Raw genomic sequence first — 14,908 nt, 5'->3', positions numbered from 1 at the left:
AGAAGAAGGTTAGCACATAAATAGAAACATTAGAATATATAATTACAGCCAACAAAAGCATAGAAATTGCTTGATTATCTCGCTCCGACTGGCAAATCTGTATATCAAAGACCAGAGGAACCAATGGCGATCCATCTGGTTGGTTGGAAGCTGTGCCGGTCAAGGCTCTTATCGGTTTTGTTGGAAATGTCAACTGCAGAGCAAATTGATTTGCTCATCTGCTATTAAGGTCTTAAGTAAGACTAAAGGGCTACATACACAATAGATAGCTGTTGGCTGATCGATGCACATTAGATGGCTGTAAGCCGTCTCGACTGTGTCTCCCATACACAGGAGCATTCATCCAGCCGAGCGCTACTGTGCTCTCAACGAGAATGTTGCCAACAGACATCTTTGCTGTAGTCAAGTGGAACCACTAAGCCCCAGGTCTAGGTGAATACATTGATCCTTGGTAGGGTTGAGCGACTTTTACTTTTTCAGGATCGAGTCGGGTTTCGCGAAACCCGACTTTGTCAAAAGTCGGGTCGGGTGAAATCGGCCGATCATTGCGAAAAGTCGGGGGCCGACTGAAACACGAAACCCAATGCAAGTCAATGGGGAATAAAAGTCGGCAGTGAGTGGAGGACAGGAAAACACCTACAGAGCCCATTTTAATGTCAAAAACATCAATTATTGTTACTTAAGCTTGTCAATCTTAATTAACCTTATTATAATAGTTAGGTTTTGAAAATTGGGGGTCATTTGGTTAAAGTTGTGGGGGGGGGAGGGCTGGCTCAATTTTTTCTTGGGCCCAGGAAATGTGGAATACGTCACGGCGGTGGAGCAGGGAGAGGTAAGTATTTCAACTTTGCAAGTGCTGTGATCCAGAGCAAGCAGGGGGGCCCACTCGTTCGCATTGGCACTGGCACAGGGCCCCTCAAAGTACGGCGTTGTGTTTGACGGCGGGGGCACCTCCCACCGGCAGTGACACTTTTGCGTACTATGATGGGCCCTGTGACAGTGACGTCGCCAACGAGTATGCCCCCCCACCTGATGAAGGAACCTGCACTTTCATATGCACCTTCCTCTTTGTCCCCGTGTAAGGTGGTATAGTATGCGGGAAGGGGGACCTGACTTTCAGCAGGGTCAGATTCTGGCTGTGTAGAGTGCAAGGGGAATGTAGTGGCCTGGGTCAATGTACCAGCAGACCCATCAAGCAGTGGCTGGGTAATAGGCAGGATGAGGAGGAAACACAGATATAGGCCCAAAATAAAAAAGGAGGCTAAAAGCAGAAAAAAATTGGTAACAGGAGTAAACAGGCAGCATTGCTTTGTTCAGTGGAGGACAACAACAAGCAGCAGCAGACACTGTTAGTAGGGCCCAACCAAACTAGTAGGGCAAATACAGTTTCAAATTCTAAATACAGGCCGAAAGCCTGTAGATTGAAACTCAGCTTTGTTTCTTTGAGGAAACCAAGAGTCAGCAGCAGACGTCACTAGGCCCAAACCAAGAATCAGGCCAAATGCAGTTTCATATTGTTGATAGAGGCCGAAAGCCTGTAGATTGAAACTCAGCTTTGTTTCTTTGAGGAAACCAAGAGGCAGCAGCAGACGTCACTAGGCCCAAACCAAGAACCAGGCCAAATGCAGTTTCATATTGTTGATAGAGGCCGAAAGCCTGTAGATTGAAACTCAGCTTTGTTTCTTTGAGGAAACCAAGAGGCAGCAGCAGACGTCACTAGGCCCAAACCAAGAACCAGGCCAAATGCAGTTTCACATTGTTGATAGAGGCCGAAAGCTTGTAGATTGAAACTCAGCTTTGTTTCTTTGAGGAAACCAAGAGGCAGCAGCAGACGTCACTAGGCCCAAACCAAGAACCAAGCCAAATGCAGTTTCATATTGTTGATAGAGGCCGAAAGCCTGTAGATTGAAACTCAGCTTTGCTTCTTTGAGGAAACCAAGAGGCAGCAGCAGACGTCACTAGGCCCAAACCAAGAACCAGGCCAAATGCAGTTTCATATTGTTGATAGCGGCCGAAAGCCTGTAGATTGAAACTCAGCTTTGTTTCTTTGAGGAAACCAAGAGGCAGCAGCAGACGTCAATAGGCCCAAACCAAGAACCAGGCCAAATGCAGTTTCATATTGTTGATAGAGGCCGAAAGCCTGTATATTCAAACTCAGCTTTGTTTAGTAGAGGTAGAGTGGGCGCACCCACCTGTCCAGGCAAACAGCACTTGCACGGGTGCTTGCGCCAAGTGGTGACCACGGTCCTGTGGGGGGAGTCAGCCCTATTTAGGGAGGTATAAAAGTGGCCTATGGTGGACATTCAGCAGCTGCAAATGGAGGAATTGGCAAAGTCAGTAAGAGGAGGGCAAAAGCGAGTCATTTATCACCCAAGCTACGTGTCAGCAGGGGAAGGTGGGGCAAAAGAATTGGCAATCCATGATTGGTTCATTTTAATGAAGGTTAGATCATCTACATTTTGGGTAGCCAGACGTGTCCTTTTTTCAGTCAGTATTGAACCAGCAGCATGAAGACTCTTTCTGAAAGCACACTGGCAGCAGGGCAAGCGAGCTCCTGTAATGCATATTCTGCCAATTCGGGCCAGGTGTCTAGTTTAGATGCCCAGTAATCAAAGGGGAATGACCTGTGAGGGAGAACATCGATAAGGGATGAAAAATAGTTTGTAACCATACTGGACAAATGCTGTCTCCTGTCACTTTGAATAGATGCAGCAGTCCCTGTTGTGTCAGCGGTCATTGAAAAATCACTCCACAACCTTGTCAGAAAACCCCTCTGTCCAACGCCACTTCGGATTTCGGCACCTCTAGCACCTCTGTCATGTTGCCCCCTACGGCAAGTGTGAGGACCATCACCGCCTCTGTGTGCTGGGAATGTCTGAACCAAACGGTCTACAAGAGTTGCTTGTTTGGTAGCCAATATTTGCTCAAGGTTCTCATGTGGCATGATGTTTTGCATTTTCCCTTTATAGCGTGGATCCAAGAGGCAGGCCAACCAGTAATCGTCATCGGTCATCATTTTGACAATGCGGGGGTCACTTTTTAGAATACGCAAGGCATACTCAGCCATGTGGGCCAATGTTCCTGGTGTCAATTCACTGGTCCTGCTGGGTTGAGGAGCACTTTCTTGGAAATCCACATCACAAGTGTCCCACAAGAAACCTGTACCTGACCTTGCAACGCCACCAGTTTCAAGTGGCCCCTGAGAAGCATCCTCCTCCCATACATAGTCATCCCCATCATCCTCATCCTCTTCGACCGCCACCTCGTCCTGGACAGTTCCCTGACCAGACAATGGCTGACTGTCATCAAGGATTCCCTCCTCCTCGGCTGCAGACGCCAGCTCCTTGATGTGCGTCAAACTTTGCATCAGCAGACGCATAAGTGGGATGCTCATGCTTATGATGGCGTCGTCTGCACTTGCCAGCCGTGTGCATTCCTCGAAACACTGAAGGACTTGACAGAGGTCTTGTAGCTTGGACCACTGCACACCAGACAACTCCATGTCTGCCATCCAACTGCCTGCCCGTGTATGTGTATCCTCCCACAAATACATGACAGCACGCCTCTGTTCACACAGCCTCTGAACCATGTGCAGTGCGGAGTTCCACCTTGTTGCAACGTCGATAATTAGGCGGTGCTGTGGAAGATTGAGCGATCGCTGATGGTTCAGCATACGGCTGGAGTGTACGGGCGACTGGCGGATGTGCGAGCAAAGTCTTCGCACCTTCAGGAGCAGGGCTGGTAACTCCGGATAATTTTTAACAAAGCACTGCACCACCAGGTTCAAAGTGTGAGCCAGGCAAGGTATGTGTTTGAGTTGTGAAAGGGCTATGGCAGCCATAAAATTCCTTCCATTATCACTGACTACCTTGCCTGCCTCAAGATGTTCACTGCCCAGCCATGACTGAGTTTCTTGCTGCAAGAACTCGGCCAGAACTTCCGCGGTGTGTCTGTTGTCGCCCAAACACTTCATTTCAAACACGGCCTGCTGACGCTTCCCCCTCGCTATTCCGTAATGGGACACCTCGTGTGCAACACTGGCAGCTGCGGATGGAGTGGTCATGCGACAGCGCTCTGTGGATGAGCTTTCGCTTCTGGAGGAGGAGGAGGAGGAGGTGGGGTGGCGAATGTCTACAGCCAACTGTTTCCTAGATCGTGGGCTAGGCAGAACTGTCCCACTATTGCTGTCCCCTGTGGACCCTGCATCCACGACATTAACCCAGTGTGCCGTGATGGACACGTAACGTCCCTGGCCATGCCTACTGGTCCATGCATCTGTTGTGAGGTGCACCTTCCCACTGACAGACTGCCTCAGTGCATGGACAATGCGGTCTTTGACATGCTGGTGGAGGGCTGGGATGGCTTTTCTCGCAAAGAAGTGGCGACTGGGTAGGTCATAGCGTGGTACTGCGTAGGCCATCAGGGCTTTGAAAGCTTCGCTTTCAACCAACCGGTAGGGCATCATCTCTAACGAGATAAGTCTGGCAATGTGGGCATTCAAACCCTGTGTACGCGGATGACAGGATGAGTACTTTTGTTTCCTAACAAGAGTCTCTTCCAGGGTGAGCTGGACTGGAGAGCTGCCTATGGTGGAACTAGCGGTGGTGGTGGTTGTGGACATGGGAGATTGAGAGTGAGTTGGTGATGTTGGCCTACATACAGTGCTTCCTACCATTAACCTTCTGACTCCCTGACTGCTTTGGCCTAGCGACGATCGCTCCACATTTGCTGCTGGTGTCCTAACCAGTGGGCTTACAGTGAGGGAAGCAATGTTGCGGTGCTGACTACCTTCATTCAGACCTGGTGCACCAACAGTACGGGACGTTAGGTAGTTAGTCCAGGCTTGCAAGTGCATGCTGTTTCAATGTCTACGCATGCACTTTGTATTTAAATTGTTAAGAATCATCCCTCTGCTAAAGGTCTTTGAGCATTTTTTACAGATCACTTTTGACTGATCATTGGGATCTTGGTCAAAAAAATGCCACACTGCACTCTTCCTACTATGGAATTCCTTTTCAGGCATTGCACGCTGTGCAACTTTCACAGGATAGCCACGCTGTCCTAAAACTGGTTTTGTCAAACGTTTTTTGCCTGATACGGGCCTGCCAGATGACAGCTGTTGCGATGTAGATTGGTGCTGCTGTGGATAACCCTCCTCCGCTTCTGAGCTACTGGCAGCGCCACCCTCTTCCCCCAATGGCTGCCAATCTGGGTCAACAACTGGGTCATCTATCACCTCCTCCTCCTCAATGTCATGTGCACCTTCCTCAGTGTCACCGTGTAAGGTGCTATAGCGTTCGGGACAGGGCACCATAGTCTCATCAGGGTCAGATTCTGGCTCAGCAAACTGCGAGGGCAATGTAGTGATCTGACTCAATGGAACAGCATCATAATCTAGCTGTGGCTGTGCATCAGTGCACTCCATGTCCGATTCTTCTAGTAATGGGCAGGGTACAATTTCCCTTTCTAACCCAGGCACGGTATGTGTAAAGAGCTCCATGGAGTAACCTGTTGTGTCGCCTGACGCATCCTTCACTTTTGGTTTGGGAGAAGGACACAAGGAAACGTCTTGTTCCTGACCGGGAGCATCCACTGACGACTGGCTGCTGTGACATTTTGAACTTTGGGAAGAGGAGGCCAAAGAGCTAAAGGCTGAGTCAGCAAGGAAAGCCAAAACTTTTTCCTGCTGCTCCGGCTTTTAAAGCTGTTTTCCTACTCCCAGGTAAGGGAACCTTCGAGGCCTTGTGTAGCCAGACGATGACGCAGGCTCAACACCTCCAGCCTTTTGCCACTACCACCAGATGCAGCACCACCATCAGTACCAGGTGACAACCCCCCCCCAACGGCCTCTTCCACCAGACTTCCTCATTTTTTGGGGGGAAACACAGAACCACAACTCTGGCCCTGTGGTATAACAGTAAACTATGAACGTGGCAGAAAGTGGCTGCCTGATATATACGACACACTAGCAGTACAGCAGAATATACACTGTGTGCGAATTTTAATCTCCCTTTTTTTTGGGGGGAGACACAGAACCACAACTCTGGCCCAGTGGTATAACAGTAAACTATGAACGTAGCAGAAAGTGGCTGCCTGATATATACGACACACTAGCAGTACAGCAGAATATACACTGTGTGCGAATTTTAATCTTCCTTTTTTTTGGGGGGAGACACAGAACCACAACTCTGGCCCAGTGGTATAACAGTAAACTATGAATGTGGCAGAAAGTGGCTGCCTGATATATACGACACACTAGCAGTACAGCAGAATATACACTGTGTGCGAATTTTAATCTCCCTTTTTTTGGGGGGGAGACACAGAACCACAACTCTGGCCCAGTGGTATAACAGTAAACTATGAATGTGGCAGAAAGTGGCTGCCTGATATATACAACACACTAGCAGTACAGCAGAATATACACTGTGTGCGAATTTTATTCTCCCTTTTTTTTGGGGGGAGACACAGAACCACAACTCTGGCCCAGTGGTATAACACAACACTATGAACATGCCAGAAAGTGGCTGGAATTATTATTTTAAAAAAAATAAATAAAAAAAAAAAAATAAATAACAAGCTCCCTACAATGAGCTCAGGACAAGTATGGCAGCAATAAAAAGGACTGCTGCACACAAAAATGTGGACAAATAAACAAGATAGGTAACTGTGCAGAAAGGAGCAACAGGAATTTTGCGTTTAAAAAAGCAGTTGGTTTGCACAGCACCGTGCACACAGCTATGCAGCTGCTGCACTAAAATACGACCTCCACTGTCCCTGCACAAAAAGGTGGTGTGGGACAGTGGAAATCGCTCCAGCACAAGCGGTTTGGGGGTTTATATTTCCTCCCTAACTCTGTCCCTGCTTCTGACTAACTGCAGCAACACCTCTCCCTATGCTCAGATCGGCAGAAGTAAGATGGCGGTCGGCGTGCACGCCCCTTTATAGCCCCTGTGACGCCGCAGACAGCAAGCCAATCACTGCCATGCCCTTCTCTAAGATGGTGGGGACCGAGACCTATGTCATCACGCTGCCCACACTTTGCGTCCTCCTTCATTGGATGAAAAACGGCGGTGACAGCGTAATATGAAACGCGACTTTGGTGCTCTGATCGTGTACCACATGGCCGATCCCACACTAGGATCGGTTCGGGTTTCATGAAACCCGACTTTGCCTAAAAGTCGCCGATATATGAAAATGACCGATCCGTTTCGCTCAACCCTAATCCTTGGTGTTGGTGCAGCTGGCAAAATGGCACGTGTTGAGCAAGGATGTGGCACACGTAAGAATCTTGGGAGCAGCAGGTAGGAAAAAGCCAAGTCAGCAGGGAAAGCAGCAGATTACAAGCGGTGCGTACAGGAGGTGGAGTACACCTAACTAGAGTCTTGAATTATAATTCTAAGATACAGCTGAGTGTCCTAATGGGCCTTAAATAAGATTAAAAACCTGATGTGGAGCACAACAGAGGGCATCAGAACTAGGAGAAGGAAGTTGAGCCTGGGATACCCAAGACAGGTAGGTAACAAAGCAAAATCGGACATGCCCGATCAATAACTCCTCAGCATAAAAAGTCAGCTGAACCCATCAGGATGGGCAAGTGAGGCTGATTTTTGTCTAATGTGTATAAGACGTTTATAGGGGAATTCTCATCTCCACAATCCTATCTCAATATGTAGTAGGTGTAATAATAATAACACTAGCAAATACCTTCAATTACAAATGTAGTATATATTTTTTCTGATTTGCTATGTCTCTTTCCTTAGGTGCAGGTATTGCAGGGCCGTAGGTATTATTTAAATCAGGGGTCCCCAAACTTTTTACACGGGGCCAGTTCACTGTCCCTCAGACCGTTGGAGGGCTGGACTATAAAAAAAACTGTGAAAATCCCTATGTACACTACACATATCTCATTTTAAAGTAAAAAAACATCCAGGGAACAAATACAATATTCAAAATAAAGAACTAGTACATTTAAATCAACAAACTCACCATTATTTCAATGGGAACTATGGAAAACTGCTATGAATCCACAGCGACCAATCCGCTGCGGATCCGCAGCCAAATCCGCACCGTGTGCACATAGCCTAATTCTAACCCTAATTCCAACCCTAGCCCTAATTGTAACCCTAACCCTAATTGCAACCCTAACCCTAATTCTAACCCTAATTCTAACCCTAACCCTAATTCTAACCCTAACCCTAAGTGCAACCCTAGCCCTAAGTGCAACCCTAGCCCTAAGTGCAACCCTAACTCTAAGTGCAACCCTAACCCTAAGTGCAACCCTAAGTGCAATCCTATCCCTAAGTGCAACCCTATCCCTAAGTGCAACCCTAACCCTAAGTGCAACCCTAACCCTAAGTGCAACCCTAAGTGCAACCCTAACCCAAAGTGCAACCCTAGCCCTAAGTGCAACCCTAACCCTAAGTGCAACCCTAAGTGCAACCCTAACCCTAAGTGCAACCCTAACCCTACCCCTAACCCTACCCCTAACCCTAATGGAAAAACAAAAATAAATATAATTTCTGTATTTTATTATTGTCCCTACCTATGGGGGTGATAAAGGGGGGGTTTATTTACTATTTTTTTTATTTTGATCACTGTGATAGAACCTATCACAGCAATCAAAATGTACCTGGAAAGAACCTGCCGCCATTTTGGAAGATGGCGGCACCCATGGAGAAGACCAAGGACACCGGGAGGGACATCGGAGCTCAGTAAGTATGGGGGGGATGCGATCGGAGCACGGGGGGGGGAATCGGAGCACGAGGGGAGCAGACAGGAGGACGGGGGAGCGGACAGGAGGACGGAGGGAAGCATGGGACATGACAGGACGGAGAGGAGGAGATCGGTGGTGGTGGGGGGGGGCAGATCGGGGTCTTCAGCCATGGCAGATGCTATTGCAGCATCGGCCATGGCTGGATTGTATTATTTCACCAATTTTCATAGGTGAAATATTACAGATTGCTCTGATTGGCTGTTTCACTTTCAACAGCCAATCAGAGCGATCGTAGCCACGGGGGGGGCGAAGCCACCCCCCCTGGGCTAAAGTACCACTCCCCCTGTCCCTGTAGGTCAGGTGAAATTGGAGTTAACCCTTTCACCCGGCCTGCAGGGACGCGATCATTCTGTGACACAGCATATGCGTCACAAGTCGGATTGGCACCGACTTTCATGACGCATACGCTGTGTCACAGGTCGGGAAGGTGTTAAAAAACAAAGAAAACTATACATTACCTAGCAGTGCACTGTAGCGTAGCTGCTCCCGCGCTGCCCGCGCTCCTCGCTGTTCGCCTGTCAGGCCTAGATGCGCACGTCGCGCGTCACTACGTGCGACGTGCTCATCTAGGTCTGGAGTCTGGACTCAGTCTCAGTCTGGAAAATGAGCGCCGAACTCTCGCTTCTGCATAGTGCCGGGCGCTCAGAAGCGAGAGGAACATGGGAATTGCGACGGGGGCCGGGTAAAAGGCCTCCGGGGGCCGGATGCGGCCCGCGGGCCGTAGTTTGGGGACCCCTGATTTAAATAATTTAAAAAACAGCATGGGGACTCCTCTATTCTTGATAACAAGCCTTGCTGAAGCTGATAGCTGAGGGTTGCAGCCCCCAGCTGTGAGTTTTGCCAGGCTGGTTATCAAAAATACAGGGGCACCCACACCGTTTTTTTTTATTTTGTATCTATAGCGCAGGAGCGGCTGATGAATACTCCCATCTCCCGCTCCTGCTCTCCCTGCCATTAGTGGCAGCAAGTGTCGGATGATGGGAGCAGTAGTCCCATCAGCTGATACCAGTATACATGATACAGTATACAGAATACATGCATACTTAGCTGATCTGAGCGTGCAAGTGTATGATGGATCAAGAGGAATAGGGACTGACTTGATATGACAGCACTCAGAAGTTTGTGTTGCAAATTCCAAAAATTTTGACATGCTCCAATGCATTCCATGTTATGACAATGTTCTACCCTAGAGGCACGAAATAGCAGACAAAATAGAGCCAATGTGCCAATAGTGTAACACTGTGCATCCGAACAATGGCCATTCATAAAGCTTGAGTATGAGTATGTAGGTACATACTGTGTTAAAACAACCTACAAACTATGTGAAGTGTCTGAGGAGCAAAGCAACTGGTAAAATATAGGATTCTTACCTTGTTGTAGGAGCAATATTAGCCACTTGCTGGTGTGACTGTGCATAAGGCATCTGAGATTCCTTGGAAACACCTTGGCTGTCAACTGGTATGTCAGGAGATGTCTGACTTATTTTAATGTTGGCTTCTGGGTAAGAGTCCATGTCTAAATAAGAACGTTCCGGCATCTCCTGTCCAAGCTCCACACGCTCCACCAATAAGTCCCCATAGTGAGAATGGTGGAGGTGGCCATGGTGTCCATGATCCTTCTTCTGAGTTGAACCTTTGTCCCTCCATGGAATCCAACATAACTTCCAAGAGACAAAGAGCAAGACTCCAAGGAGAACTATTCCACAGAAGGTGACAATGACCGATAAGAGACTGACAGAGACATCTGGAAGAAAAGGTTAATGGGAGTTAGTAGGAATATGAACAATGGACTCAATCACAATTGTGCTGGTCAAGGTCACGATGGCTTATTTTGACAAAGCCAACCATGTAGCCCATTCACAATAAGTAATCAAGTGAAAGGTTTATTGACCTCCTACTACTGATTGCTAACAAAACACGTAAATCTGATCACAAAGTACAATGAAATAGCCAAATACCATGTGCTGTATATACCATGGTGTTTCACTATGGGGGCAGGACCATAAAAGTGTCGAAGTTCTGGATTCACCTGAGCCCCATAGCTGAAAGTGCATCTGTGATCACCACTTCCATAGATAGTATATGGAGTTGTGGTCATACTTCTCTATTCATATGGGGGCAATGAGACCCCATTTTTAGAAGCAGTGGAAGTTATATCAATTAAACCCCACCATACCACCACATATCCTTGTCTAGTTGTCTCAGTAGCCCTCCATTCTGACACTGAAGACAACCCACACTCCTTATTACCATCTTGCATCTTTCTTTAAGATGGAGTTCCTCCTCTGAAAGCAAAATTGCTATATAAATAAAACAATTCGCTCTACAAAAGTAAAATGAAAATGTAAATTCTTTCTCATCCTGAGTCAATATTAACATTTATGAAACTCATAGAAATCTATCATTACTTTTCATTTAAAAGTCAATCTTCAGACAAAGTGCTGAGTCTCCTGGCAGGAAATTATTGTCTCTATGCAAATGGAATATGAAAACCTGTCTTCTCACCAGGAGCTCATGACCTTCTCAGTATTCACCCAGCAGAGAGCACAAAAAGAAACATATCTGATTGAAAACATAATGATTAACTCCACTTTATTGCAAGTATTGCAAGTTTACTATTTACCAATGGTTCATTGAACCCCTGATGAAGGCAATATTAGCCGAAACGCGCTGTGTTTTTCTCCTTTCAATATACTTTATGCTTGTTAGCTGTGGTACTATTAGTACACCACCTAAATAACTTTTTAATAAAACTTTGTTTTCATCAGTCAGGATGACAACCTGTTGATTGATCTTGGAATATCCTTCTAACGACTAGAGCTCCCCCCAGAATTCCTATCACACAATGGTTCATTGTATCATGAGTTTAGGCTGGAGCATTGAGCCACAAAAGTCCATTCTAGGTAGACCAGGTTTGATCCTATGGTTGCTGGTAACTGCCAAGTACTGCCCCTGAAATCTGATGTGTAACTGTCAAGTTTTGTCCCTCAACTTTGATGTGTAACCACCAAGTTCTGTCCCTCAACTTTGATGTGTAACCACCAAGTTCTGTCCCTCAACTTTGATGTGTAGCCACCAAGTTCTGTCCATCAACTATGATATGTAACCACCAAGTTCTGTCTCTTGTAATCACTAAATTCTGTCCCTTAACCCTTATATGAACTGATAAGTCCTGTCCTTCAACTAGGATGTGTAACTGCAAAGTTCTGTCCCTCAACTTTGATGTGTAATCGCCAAGTTCAGTCTCCTAACTCTGATGTCTAACCGCCAAGTTATGTTCTTCAACTGTTATACATAACTACAAACTTCTGTCCTTCAACTATGATGTGCAATCACCAAGTTCATTCTCTCAACTCTGATCTGCAACAACCAAGTTTTGTCCCTGAAATGTTATCTGCAACTACTAAGTTCAGTCCTTAAACTCTGATGTGTAACCATCAAATGTGAATCCAAAATTTTTTGGATTCAATTTTTATGAATCGAGCAAAATGCCGGCTAGCCAGCTACTACTTTGCTGTCTTCTTTTTAGTGGCGGGAAGAAGTTAAAATAATAAAATTACATTAATCTGTCTTTACACCAGTCTTTAGTCCTTTAAGCATACTGTTGACCTCTAATTTAAAGGGATATATGTACACTTGGTGTACCTGGTGGTCTGGTGACATTCCACATAGGACACAATTCCTACAGAATGGAGAATCTCATCTATTTGTTTCACATTGAGTGATTGCTTGGTGAGGATGTAGCTTCCATATCAATGTAGCACTCCACCACTTAAGGTTAAGCAATCAATAAAAGGATCAGAGGAAGTGTTTTCTGTGAGTGATAACCAATTAAGAACAGACTGCACAAAGAACAGGCGGCACGGGTAACAATGCACTGGAAGCATAACCCAGGGGATGTTCATGAGTGTCCATCTGGGACAAAAAATACTATCATCCGAAGATGCAGGATGACTGTTTCTATGTCTCCGGAGAATTTACAAGTGATAGCTAAAAGCAATTACCTAAAGTATTATTTCTCAGCACCTAAACCTGTACAGCTTCTAAAAGCTCAAAGCAAAAAGAAAAACAGATTGCCGCACCAACCGCTAGTGAAAACACCTGTGTAAATGTGTGTCAGATATCCAGCGTATATGCCAATTGCAGAACTTGGGTGCTGCCACAGAAAAATAATCCATAAAATAGCAAAAATGTAGAAAAAAGTGGGCACTCACCATCTGCTAATGTTCAGTCTTTATTGTGACACATGCCACTTTTTTCTACATTTTTGCTGTACAGCTTCTAAAAGCTCTTCCTGTGATCTCCGGTCTAATTGTGAGATTGAATCACTGATTGGTTTGCATCTTAATTTTAGAAAAGGGGAAGGCCATATTCACATGTCCATGTCAAAGTCTGAGGGTTAGGCCCAACTGGTGAGGTGGAGCCTCAAAGTCAAAATGTCCTAGTGTGCACGCGGTCCAAGGGGGTCAGTGCAGCAGGCAGTTAAAGCATGTAAGGAACAGGTAGCAGAAGCAATTGAGAGTGTGGACAGACAGGAGACCGGGAACAGATAGCAGAGGTTCTGGAGACTGCAGACAGGTAGAAGAGGTTCTGAACACTGCAGACAGGTAGCAAGGGTCCTGGAGACTGTAGACCGGTAGTAGATGTCCTGATATGGCAGAAAATAAGCAGAGGTCCTGGAGACCGCAGACAGGTAACAGACCGCAGACAGGTAGCAGACATCTTGGTAACCGCAGATAGGTATAAGAGGTTTTGTAGGCTGCAAGCAAGTCTGGAGACCATAGGCAGGTAGCAGAGGTTCTGGAGGCTGCAGGCAGGCAGCAGCGGTTCAGGAGGCTGCAGGCAGATAGCAGAAGACAGCAGACAGCAAACCGGTAGCAGAGGTCTGGAGACTGTAGACAGGTAGCAGAGGTTCTGGAGACTACAGGCAGGTAGCAGAAGTCTGGAGACCATAGACAGGTAGTAGAGGTTTTGGAAGCTGCAGCCAGGCAGCAGAAGTTCTGGAGGTTGCAGGCAGATAACAGAAATCTGTAGAACGCAGACAGGTAGCAGAAGTTCTGGAGGCTACAGGCAGGTAGTGGAAGTCTGGAAACCGCAGACAGGTAGCAGATGTTCTGGAGGCTACAGACAGGTAGCAGAAGTCTGGAGACCATAAACAGGTAGCAGAGGTTCTGGAGGCTGCTGGCAGGCAGTAGATTTCCTGGAGGCTGCAGGCAGAGAGCAGAAGTTTGTAGACCGCGGACAGGTAGCAGTGGTCCTGGAGGCTAAAGGCAGGTAGCAGAAGTCTGGAGACTGCAGACAGGTAGTAAAGGTCCTGGAGACCACAGACAGGAAGCAGAGGTCATGGACTCAGCAGACAGGTAGGAGGGATTCTGGAGGCTGAGGGCACAAAGATCTGGAGAACTTAGAAGTCTTAATACCAAGACACGAGTGTGTTTCTTAGTAGGCATTACATAGGCCCAGGCAGATGATCACATGGGAGCAGCAAAACAAAATTTAGCAGACAAGGTTGAGGGGAGCAGAGCCCGGTCCCGGGGGACCGGTGTGTAACACCAAGTATGGACTGCAATACACAAACTCCACAGCCGTATACATGCAGGTCGGGAGACCCAAAACTGGACTGTGACACATGGATGTGTGAATGCAGCATAACATGCGGTAACTGTAAGCCTCAGACTGACGTTTGCAAGCTGCAGAAATCTCGCAGCCTGACAAATGTTTTTTCCTACCATGTTTGGTTCAACCCTACCATGATTGGCCCTGTTTGACAGTCATGAATCTCTAGGGAATCCACTCTTAAAAATACTACATGGAGCTAAATAATGAAAGAATAAATCAAAAACAAATATTTTCTCCTCGCCACAGTTGGCACCTTTACAGCTGCACATGAAGATTTTACTACCTGCAGATTTTGCACCGTTACACGATTCATCTATGAGTTATAGTTCGATTGCCGATTCTTTACTGTCTCCAGTCTCCTGGGGAGAAAATACCTGTTTTAGTGCATTACTCCACTGCTTCAGTGAACTGGAGAATACTAAGTACTAAGCTGAAAAGGATAATGGAAGCGCACTATTAGGGATTCTAATGGTACATAGGGATTCTGGGAACCAAATCACTCAGGTTCTCAGTTGGA

General features: G+C 46.7%; 1 protein-coding gene across 10 annotated transcripts in view; it reads right to left on the bottom strand.

Annotated features, from left to right (window-relative positions):
* SYT3 (synaptotagmin 3) overlaps nucleotides 1-14,908 on the bottom strand; it is a 255,817-nt gene that overhangs the window by 83,471 nt on the left and 157,438 nt on the right. For all 10 annotated transcript variants that reach the window (XM_077259819.1, XM_077259821.1, XM_077259822.1 and 7 more), the window contains one exon: nucleotides 10,144-10,516. In XM_077259819.1, coding sequence (XP_077115934.1) covers nucleotides 10,144-10,516 — 373 coding nt within the window. The remainder of the gene's footprint in view (nucleotides 1-10,143; nucleotides 10,517-14,908) is intronic.

This window comes from Ranitomeya variabilis, chromosome 4 (genome assembly GCF_051348905.1).
Source record: "Ranitomeya variabilis isolate aRanVar5 chromosome 4, aRanVar5.hap1, whole genome shotgun sequence".
Classification (NCBI taxonomy): Eukaryota; Metazoa; Chordata; class Amphibia; order Anura; family Dendrobatidae; genus Ranitomeya; species Ranitomeya variabilis.
Note: the sequence above shows the minus strand (reverse complement) of the source record. Positions and strands in the feature narration are given on the sequence as shown.